Source organism: Acanthisitta chloris, unplaced genomic scaffold, assembly GCF_000695815.1.
Source record: "Acanthisitta chloris isolate BGI_N310 unplaced genomic scaffold, ASM69581v1 scaffold3130, whole genome shotgun sequence".
Lineage (NCBI taxonomy): Eukaryota > Metazoa > Chordata > Aves > Passeriformes > Acanthisittidae > Acanthisitta > Acanthisitta chloris.
Window position 1 is genome coordinate 27189 of NW_008653182.1, and position 11036 is coordinate 38224.

At 48.4% G+C, this 11036-nt stretch overlaps 2 protein-coding genes across 2 annotated transcripts in view; both read right to left on the reverse strand.

The window, feature by feature from the left end:
- Positions 1–9511, reverse strand: part of LOC103806987 (chromosome unknown open reading frame, human C1orf116) — an 11352-nt gene extending 1841 nt beyond the window's left edge. The window contains exons 1-2 of the mRNA XM_009079706.1: positions 9472–9511; positions 904–1034 (exon numbers count right to left, since the gene is read on the reverse strand). Of these exons, the coding sequence (XP_009077954.1) occupies positions 904–1034; positions 9472–9511 (171 nt within the window). The remainder of the gene's footprint in view (positions 1–903; positions 1035–9471) is intronic.
- A 518-nt stretch (positions 9512–10029) lies between these two features.
- YOD1 (YOD1 deubiquitinase) lies at positions 10030–10792 on the reverse strand (the record flags this gene model as incomplete). Its single annotated transcript, XM_009079717.1, has 1 exon — positions 10030–10792. A coding segment is annotated over one exon (763 nt), but the record flags the coding sequence as incomplete, so codon positions are not given.
- Between the last annotated feature and the right edge of the window lie 244 nt (positions 10793–11036).

The following is an 11036-nucleotide window of genomic DNA, read 5'->3' on the forward strand; positions in this document are numbered from 1 at the left end:
AAAGCTGTGATCACTCTGGAAAAAGAAAATAAAGCAGTACAGGTAGGAGAGAGGTGTTTTCCTGTTCAATGTCCTGATAGATATTGCTGTGGAAGTACCAAGTTACAAGGTGATTCATGCCATTTATCACAGAAGAACTGCAGTGCAGGGCAGGATGGATCCACAAGCACAGAGGAGGAATTATCCCAGGTGGAGTTGTTTTGCAGGGACACCTATCCAAACCTTTTACCGTGCACTATCACAACCAGTTCTTCCATCCCTATTAAATTCTGAGGGTTTGGTTCTGGTTTGCAATCCATCAAATGGAAAACCTGTCAGGACTGAGTGTTGCACTTACACGTATCAATTATGCTCCAAGTCAGACAGGATGTAATTAGTCCATCAATCTTGGAATCAGTGTTGGGAGACAAACAAGCTTTAATGGACAGATAGTGAAAAATTACACATCTACACCCATGGTCCAAACTCATCCCTTTCTTAACTGGGAAATTAATCTCTTGTCAGCTGGGAGGAGCACAGCTCGCTGTCTCTTCCAGGTGAAGTCACTCTCCTTGGAGCCAGTCTGACCCAGTTATCCAACTGGGATATCCATCTAATCCCTCACTGGGGCATGGCCAGGCTCCTCCTGCCCAGTGCCTGCTCTACCTGCATCTTTGGGCAGCACAGACCCACTGAGCTCTGGGTGTTTGTCCCAGAGGAGAACTTGCAGGAGCAAAGGCTCCTGATTACTGCCACATATGTGGCAGGATGGGAAGTCTGGGAGTGCTTTGGGCCAGGAATTAATTTGGTCCTTGTGCTGCCCTCAGCTTGGTGCTGTCTCAGGCCCACCAGCTACTTCCAAAGCACTGATGAAGAGCAGTTTGGAGCTTGAGGAGTGAGCTGAGTAACCCCAGGGTTACTTACCCGCTGTGAGTGGTTGGAGGCTGTGCTGATCATGCTGTCACAGCTGCCAGAGTTGCAGCCAGCCATGCCCAGCTCCTTCCTAGGCATATCACGGGCTGCCAGGGTGTCGGGCACGGGGGGTGATGTCCCAGCTGGTGCAAGAGAGAGGAGAAGCATTAGGCTGTGAGATTCCCCCCAGCGTGACGCAAACAGGCTGAGTCAGCTCTGGAGGGAGGGCAGGAGAGCTCTGAAGCTGCTGGATGGATCCAAGCGTGATCCATTGTAGGGTGTTCTCTCCAAGAGAAGGCACAGCTGGGATTTTAAAGCATCCTTGAAGTTTTCCCCAGAAGAACTGGAAGTAGGGTGAGCTCTGGATTGCCCATCCACAGTCAGCTCATGTTGCTTGGTCTCTAATCATCTCAGGGGTGTGGATGAGGAAAAGGAGAAAGCTGCAAGCTCAGCTCAGCCTCAGAGCAAGGCAGCAGCCATCCCATCCCAACACAAGCCCCAGCCCTGACTCTAGGGACCTCTTCCCTCCACCACACCCTCTGCCTGCCCTGCAGCTCCAACTTCTCAATGCGCTGACCCGAAACGCTGCTGTTTAGTCATAGCCTTCCTCTGCCAGGAGCTTCCTACTGGCATGGAGCTTCCTCTGCCACCCTTACTTGGGGAACAAGGGGAGGTGCCCTCAGGGAGGTGCCTCCATACCTTCAGGCCATGCCTGGGTGTGTTTGGGCACAGCTGGAGGGGAGCAGAGCACACTGGGGCTGTCCCCAGGCTGCACCCCAATGCCACTTTGCTGCTGTTCTGGATATACCCCAGCACCAGTGAGATCCCAGTGTGGCAGCAGCTGCCTGAAAACCACCCTGAATTAGGATTCCCAACACCAAGACCACCCTGGGGGAGGGTCCCAGGTCGCAGAGGGGACAGTTATACCTGCAGAGAGCTCTGCTGCCCGCGGGGAGAGGCTGAGCACCTGCAGTTACCTATGGCTGTAAAGCATTAGGCTTCCAAAATTCCCTGACACCACCAATTAGTTTTCTTCCCAGGCACCACCTGTTCCTCAGGAGAGAGCTGGGCTGAGGAGGCAAATGGGAGCAGCAAAACAAACACCCCCTCGAACACACACGGACCCACGCGGGAGGATTTGCTGGTTGGGAGACAGAGGAGCTCTTTGTGCTCTAACCTGGCCACAGCACACAAGGAACACACTGCTGCTTTTTTTTTCTTGTAGCAGGATCAGGGAATTAGATCCAGCGATAAGTGAGCAGAACTGGCTGCTTGTTCAGAGCGTTAGACCCTGAAAGAATTCCTTTGTAATTGGAATATGCCGCAAAAATCAGATTTCAACACCCACACCCTGACAGATCTAATCCTTCCACGCAGGAGGAGTTTAATATTTCAGTCTCAGCTTTGCATTATTTACTGCTTAAGTGACGTTGCAGTAAGTGCTGGCTTTGGAACAGCAATTCCCTGGATTCTTTGAATTCAGATCACTCTAGCCAGGGCTTTTGAGCTGTCAGTTGGCAGAGACACAGAGGTGAATTTGGGGGATTTTTTTGCCTCTGCACCGTTTTGCTTTGCACTTGAACATCCACAATGTGAAATTTAGATCTAGATCAAAATGAGATGTAGAGATACATAGATTTAGATCATCTTTTAAGGAGCAAGAGGCTCAACAGGGATTGCTGCAATGCTCTTCACTGCCTCCCTCCCAAATGTGAGAGAGCAAAACACTTCTGGGGAAGTGAAAGTCTTGCTTGAACATGAGCTTGCAGCTGCTCTGAGCCAGCAATCTGCTGTGCAAGGCAAGCACTTTCCCCCTGAGGATTCCCACCATCATCACTCCGTTCAAGAAATCATTTTTTCTCCTTCAGACAGAGTTTATAGACACCTAAAGCAGCTGCCAAAGCTTTGGCACCCACCTAGTCCCAGCTCACAGGGAGGCAAAGTTCAGCCCTGGGTTGAAACAAGAAGTTTATTTTCTTGCCCACCAGTTCTCTGCTGTGATTATGGCTCCAACACATTCACCCTACTTGGGTAAGGGAAAAAAAATCAGTGTTGAAAACCCCCAGTTTTTATGACTCAGAAGGATTTTACAGTTCCTGCTGTTCGCTGAATAACAGCCACAGCTAATAACACAACCCCAACATAAGTACTTGAAAAGCTGTTTTAAAGCTGCTTTGCAATGGTGTGTATCTCTTCCCCTACTAGAAATGCATAGGGAAGAAGCTATTTTTTAATGAAAACAAAAGACCAGTTCCCTTAGCTTTTGTGGCCATGTCATAACTGTCCTTTACAAAGCTCTTAGAGCCCTCAAACATCAAAGATGTGCTGGGTAGCAATTAATGCTAATTGCTTTATACGAAGAGGCTACTTTCTTTCAGTCAGCACCACTCCAAGCTCTTATTCCCAACTCCCCAGCAGTGGTAAAGGATCTCAGTGGGTTTTGCTGTCTGAGGCAGAGCAGCTGTAGCTCTCCTGCCTTCCATGTGCCAGCCAAGAGCTTTGTCCTGGCCACTCAAAACACAAACCAAAGCAAAACCTCCTTTGGCAGACACTGTTCCAGCTGCTCTGAGCAGCACAGCAGGATGGATCCCAGCTCAGGCTGAAAGGAGATAGTGGCAGATCTATAGTTCCTCTTATTTAAAGCAGTAAATCAAGCACACAGCAGCTGCCTGTGCTGTTTGCTGTCCTGAGCATAAGTTTACCCAACTCCTCCAGCAGCAGCTGTGGGTCTCCCAGCTTTGTTCCCACCACCACCTTCAAACCACCTCGTCCAGCATTGCTGCTGACACCTGCACCACATTTCACCTCCAAAGCAAAGCTCATCCATGCCCTGCAGCTCCCCACAGCCCCCACCCCACTCAGGCAGACACACTCAGCCCCAAGCAGCAGGAAAAGAAAGCAAAGAAGGAATATAGAGGATGAATTCCTTCTCTCTTTTTTTACCAGGATGTCTGTCGTGCCGTGCTGCCCAATTCCTTGTCTCGTCCGTGCCTATCCCAGGACTTCTTTGCTTTTCTGGGCTAACCAAACAGAGCTGAGTTACACATTAACTCAGATAAGGTGAGCGGGTGCTGGGCAGGTGGGTGCTCAGCAGCTCCTCACCTGCAGCCAGCTGCACTGGAGGGAGAGAAATTCATCTTGTAGCCAGGCTAAGCAGTTTCCTTCTGCTCCAGGCAGAGATCCTGAGCCCCTACAACACCTTCATGCTGTGAGTCTGAGCCAGCAGCACCCTGTGCCCGGGGAGGCTGCGGGCAGCTCTGCCTGGTACCACCCAGCTCAATCACTTCCCTGCTGTCCTCTGCTGTCCTGGGCACGAGGTTTTCATCGGAGACTCCTTAATCCATCCTGTTCTGCCGCATAGCTGCTGGCTGACACTCAGAGCAGCCAAACTGCAGCCCTGACACAGCCTTTGTACACAGTAATTACGTCCCTGCCTGGGCGTTCTGTGCCCTGCGACGCTCAGCCCACAACAGGTTTCTTCTCTCAGGTGGTTTGAGCAGGAGGTCCCACAGCTCAGGGTAAGAGCCTGTTCCTTCTTGGCTCTAAAAACACAGGTTGTGCTCGTACAGGTAGGTACTTGCCTAGCACCAAAGCTTCCCAGAGGCCAAAAGTTTGCTGCTGTGTGCTGGAAGGAGATTGTAGAGACAGGTAGACAGAGTTTGGGAAGGGAAGTTTCACCACTAAGCTTTATTTATGTGCTAGAGGACAAGGTGCCCAGGTCTGCACAGCTCCTGGGCTCATTCTCCCTGTACTGACTTGCTGTTCCCTTTGCCCCTCCTGGAATCTTTCCCTGCAGGCATTGTGCCCCTTTGTGGGTTAATCCCCTGGCTCTCCAATGGTGGAAACTATTTCACTAGGCAGCTTGAGGTCAATTCCTAAAGCCTGGGTAAAGCTCAAGCCCCCCCAAGACACCCATCACACTCCTGTTCACCTCAGCCCCACTCCTCACTCACACTGACACCTCAGAAACTGCTGCCAGGGCATTTCCTTCAGCAGCATCCCAAGGACAGAGGTATCACCTCACCTCTGCTGCCTCAGAGGGGAAGGGAAAGGAGAGAGAGAGAGCAGTAATCCCATCTGCAGCACCTTGTGCAGGTGATGCTGATCCCCATCCTCAGATGGTTCTGCAGGGGCAGCTGAATGGCAGTGGCTCATTGGGCTCTCTTATTAAAATTAAAGCTTTTCTCACCGATAAACAACACTTTGACCATTATTCCCACCCTCACCCCCACCCAGCACAGATTTATACCTGCTCATCAAGGTGCTGCTCACTGAATAACTAGACACCCAAGCAGAAACCCTGCAGTAAATTTCCAGAACTCACACAGCCCTTGGATTCATTCACATCCCCATGCTCCAATGGTTTCTCCAATCTGCATCTTTAGCAAAAGGCTGCGTTGCAACACACGTTCCCTGCTGCACAGAACAGGGAAGTGGAAACACCAGCTAATTAAAGCCACGCTGAGATGGAGAGAAAAGCAGAGGAGGCAGGAAGGGCTGAGGTTGCCACCAGCACTGCTGAGCCCCAGCTGTCTGCTCTTACGAAAGGGATAGTGTGCTGGAGAGCAAAGCAACAAGCCAGAGGGTGCTGGCAGCCCCAGCCTGCCCCTGCCCTTCCTGCTCACCCACTCTGCTGCAGCACAGCTAAGGGATGCAGACGTGGTGAGCTGGGAGCAGCAGGCACTGCCAGAGCCTGGCAACAGCTAAGGATTTTGGTGCTGAGGGCAGGATTGGTGTGAGGGCTTCTGGGAGTGTTGTGCTGGATTTAAACTGAGTTGAAGTGTTGAAATGAATTGGTTTAAACTTTGAATTGATGTGTGAATTTGAGTTTTTAATGTAAGTTGTAGAGTGGCGTCGGCTTGGTGGAGGTGAGCTCAGGGCTGAGAGGGAGCAAAGCAAACCCAGAGGGATTGGGTTGTTGTGTTGCAAACAGTGTGTGAGCAAGCAACAGGACAGGGCAAGGGTGTCCTGACAGCACAAGGACTGGAATGAGTGGAATAAACCAGGCAGAGTTTGCTGCCTGCAGCGCCCTGTGTGGGTCAGGAGAGTGTCATGATCCATTAAGAGAAATTTTGAGCTTCTCTGAATCAGATGCCCAGAAAGAACCTGTTCATTTGTCACATTCCTCTTCCTCCACTGAATATAAATAGCTCCTGCCCAAAAATAAGGTGTGATTTCATATATATGGCATGGAGAATATGCAAAGAGTCAAATGATGCAGAGAAAACTTCACAATGCCCAGAAAGGACTTTGGCATGTTCACAAACCCACTGGGCCTCACCCTGTTCATAAACACAGAGCAGGAGTGATTCAGATCTGGCCCTGGAGGAAACTCATCCACACGTCACTGATAAGATTTCTGTCAATGTAATGACCTTTCTTTGCCTCTGTTGGGACTGTTGGACACTTTCCTCAAACCAAATTGCAGGTAGAGTCTGTGTGCTGACAAACCACTTATGGAAAACACCAGGGAGTTAATGCCTACTATTCCACAGAAGTTTGCACTAGTCATTAAAGCTTAATATGGCCATGAACTGAGCAAGGAATACTATTTATTACCTGTATGTTAGAGAAAAGAGGTGGAGAAGTGAGGTGATGTGTTTTCATGGCTTGGTCAGCATTAATTCAACCCCAGAAATGAGAAGGCAGCTCTCAAGGTATAATACAGTTCTCTCAAGGTGTAATACACTTCCCCAACATTTTCCTCAAGGCTTTAATTTCAAATAGTAGTCAAGGACTCTGCAATCTTAGACAACTTAATTGTATTAATTCCCCTATTGCATCCTTGTTACTCAGCATCCTGGTGTTCATACTCAGAAGGGCTGAAAGGCAATATTGATTTCACCCAGTTGGTGGTTTCTGTTTAAGAGAAATTCTGCTTTTGCTTCATTCATCCCTGTCCCTTCTCCTGCTTCCTCTGAAGTTGAGAAGGGCAAATAGATAACACTGCTTGGGTCAGAGAGGCTGAAAAATGAACACTGTGTTCCTTCTTAGTTTCACAGTGGGTCTGTCACCCCAGGACTGGTCTTGACTGCAGTGCTGGGATGTTCTCTAACAGCCTCGACTGAAAGTGGGATGGGCACAGTGGGCTGTCCCCAAACTGTCACAAGTGGCCTCTGCTGTGACTGTGCACAGGGAAAGGTGCTGATTTAAGATGCTGATTCTGTGCCCTGTACAAGATGTTCCTTTGCTCAGTGCTCTCCTCAGAAACTGATCTTTTTATGTAAGTTTATCCAGAACTAAGGAAATCAGGTTTGTCCTTCAGAAAGTCAGAATAGTACTGATTTTGGAGGAATGTAAAACTCTCTTCACATAGAATCCCAGAATGGTTTGGGTTGGAAGGACCTTAAAGCTCATCTCATCCCAACCCCTACCATGGGCAGGGACACTTTCCACTAGCCAAGGTTGCTCCAAGCCCCATCCAACCTGGCTTGGAACATTTTGATGCATATTCCCTCTCTGGATTTCTTGTAGCTCAGAGACTGGAAGGTTGCTCTGAGGTCTCCCCACAACCTTCTCTCAGCACATAGGGAAGGTGCTTCAGTCTCCTGAGCAACTTTGTGGCCTTCTCTGGACCTGCTCCAACAGTTCCTTGTCCTGTGAAGGACACCAGACCTGTGTTTGGTGTTCTAGGTGGGGTCTTACACCCACAGGATGATGTGTAGCAGTATCTTTCAGCCATGAATGACAGCAGTTCACAGTTGATATTTTTTTAACCAAAGAGATTTTATTTTCTAGGCAACAAAAGAAACATCCAAGCAGTGATAGTGACACATCTCCCTCAAACAGAACTGACTCCCTGTTAGCAGATTTCCAATGCAAACATGACCTAGCAAAGCTAAACACTCTGAATTAAATAAACCTAACTTTTAAAATACTGCAACTGAGAAATACTAAAACAAAGTATGTTTTACACACTTTGAGAAATCCATCCAGGACACAAAGCTAAAAATCTAAGCGTTGCTCCCCAAAGTCAGTGCATGTTTGCAGACATGGCAGACAATAAATATGTATCTCCCACTTGTGTTTCAGACACCCAAAGACACCTCGTGCACCTCTCTGAGGTAGGTATTATGTCCATGTTACAGATGGCAAAGGGTGAGGATCAGCTCCTTGTCCAAGGCATCTCACTGCTTCCCTGTGCAGGCTGAGAACACACCTTGGGGCTGACAGTCTCTTGGTCTCACTCCTAGACAGTATTTCATCTCAAGTAGTGATAACACAGTGTAATCTTCAAGTTCCTTTGGACTGTCAGGTATTCTTTTAGGTTTTTAAGCATCAGCTTCTCGAGGGCTGGTTTTAATATTGGGTTTTGGGGTGTTTTTTGTTTGAGGTTTTTTTTTTTCTTTTCCTAATGACAGGCTAAAAGCAGAATAGGGTTTAACACTGGAAGCTAAGTGGCTTTCTATAGGAAACTCCCAACTGTGCTAATGGGTATTTTAATACTGAGCTAAAAAGTAACCTGGTCCATAGAGCTTTTGGTGAGTCTAGGCTTTGTATTTAATTATTCATGCCTTAATTCAGCAAAGCACTTATGTAATTATCTTCCTTCTTCAAGAAGACCTTCCTGTATTTCAAGATCCAACTGGGAGCCTCTGCTGAGAGCTTCAGTGAAAGATAATTTTTGGAGAGGGACCAAAAAAAAAGTTTTTGCTGCAACAGGAATTTAGCCATTTAAAACTGAATCTTAGGTTCACATGGCAAGTGAGTTTATTTCTGCCCCAGTCCCAAGATATAAGTTCTTGCTCCCCAGTTGAAAAGTGCAAGGAAGGTCACTCAAAACAGTAACAGAAGAATGACAGGCAAAGAAGAGTTTAAAATTCAAGAAATAAGTGTCACAGGCATTTCAAAGGAAAAAAAAAATCCCCTTCAGTAATATGCACCTTTACAGCACCTTTTAAAAGACCTCAAAAGCACTTGCTGCTAAGCCTCACAATCCCACTGTGAGGTAAGACATCAAATGAAAACAATTCCATCCTCCCTGGTTGTGAGCAGTACACACACAGCTTATCCTGGCCTGAAAACCCAACGCACCCTTCGGTATCAGGATTAAAGTGTTGCTACTCCACAGTCACTGGTGACAAATCAAACACATTAAGGCAGAAAGCAGATGAAGAAAACTTCAAAACTCCCTTCTGGGTCAGCCTAAAAGAAAGGACAAAACTTTTTGCCAGTGAGAACTCAACCTTAAAGTGCTCATTTACAGTATCTGGAATCTGGAACAGCTTAGGAACACTGTGGCTGTGGGATTGGCTCTAACTCAAGTAAAGTTTGATTAAGTGTATGAAACAGCTGCAAATTAAGTCACTTCCCTAACTGCTTATTTCCCTCTTGCCTGGAATTCCAATACTACTGGGAAGAATCCCAAGTATTCCAGGAAACATGCCTGTGCTCTGATGCAGTGTAAACACTGGGGGGGGGTTGAGAGTTATTCTTCAAGCAACTAAAAACTACCTATGGAGGATTAATAAGTTTTAGTCAACACTTACCCAACTACTCATTAATTTAAAGGCTACCTTAAAGCTTAGAGGCCATTTCTTTTCCCTAAAGTTCTCTCCACACAAACTAGACAGTTTATACCTGACTGGAACACAGGGCAGTTCTGGGATGCTCTTTCCATTATAGCTATTTCCATTACAAGTTGAATTTTGATATTGTATTTGATATTTCCACAACAAACCATGCACCAAACAAGCAGTTTCCCCTCTGAGAGCTGCTTGTACATGCAGAGCCTAATTCCTAGTGTAAGTAATGCTGATATGTGTTTCCCAAACCCTTGGGAAATTATTATTATTACCTGGAAAACATCCAGGGAGATTCACCCAGCAGCTCAGACACTGCATTTCAAGCCAGTGTGGAACACACCTGATTTTGTGGGTGATCTGAGCAGACACAGAGAAGGTTCTGGACAAATCAAGGCATAGCTGCCTGTGTCTACCACCTGCCCACTCAGCATGTGAGGAGATCCCTATTTCCCATCCCCTATTCCCAAACCTCAACATTGGCCATCATAAAGTCAGTTCATTTGCTTTTCAAGCTTCGTGAACGGAATCTTATGGTTACAAACAGCTTATCAGGAAATCCAGGATTTGATCCCGGACCGGTGAGGTAGTCGATGTCACCACCCACGTGCTGCTGTCACACCTCCCCAAAGTTGGTGTGTCCAGTCTCCTTGGCATGTTCCCTAGCTTCCAGCTGCCCGGTCAGTCCCTTCTGGCACACCATACACCTCAACGTGAAGTGATTCACATCCGTGAACTGCCTCTTCCTCCTGGCCTCATCCGCCAGCTCCAGAGCCTGTGCCAGCACGACATCATCCGTCGTGGGGAAAATGGTCTGGGGGGGAATGTCTGAGTCCGGGATCCTGCGCTCCAGAGGGTCGTAGTGGATCCCATCGTAGATCAGCAGGACGCGCTTGGTGTATCCGGCGTCTTCGCCGAAGCGATCGATGCGCACGGTCTGCGTGTCCACCACGCAGATCTCACACTGGTAGAACTTGGACAGGATAGACACTTCGATGGCTCCTCCCCAAGTCTCCTCTCTCCTGATCCAGTCACAGTATTCCCTGTTGGTTTTGCCCAGCACTGCCTCGCAGTAGGATTCGGGGTCGCTCGCTACTATGTGGGCGATGAGGTTTCGCATCTCGGGGGCACAGCCTGGGTCGTACACTCCTCCCTCCACCACGTAGGACACGCTGGTGAACAGGCAGGAATTGTCTGCTGGAACGACCCTCCTGGCCAGCACCGGCACAGCTTCCCTCAGCGAGTGGGACATGGTCTTTTTGGCAACCACGGGAGAGTCAGGCGTGGGCTTGGCTGTGTCTTCTTCCACTATGAGGGTGTCACCTGCCAGGCAGGAGAGAGAGGTGAGAGGAATGTACAGGAGGGATGCAAAGCTGCTGCTAAAAGACAGCGACAGCTGAGTTGTTATTAGTGAGGATCAGAGAATAGAGTAGTGGAATGGTTTTGGTTGGAAGGACCTTCAAGCTCATCCCACTCCACTCCCTTCCACGAACAGGGACATCTTCCCTTAGCCCGAGCTGCTCCCAGCCCTGTCCGACCTGCCTAAACCACCTCCACTGCTTTTCCCACCGCTTTATCCCGACGGAAAACACCCTCAGCCAACAGCCCAAGCTCAGTACGCCC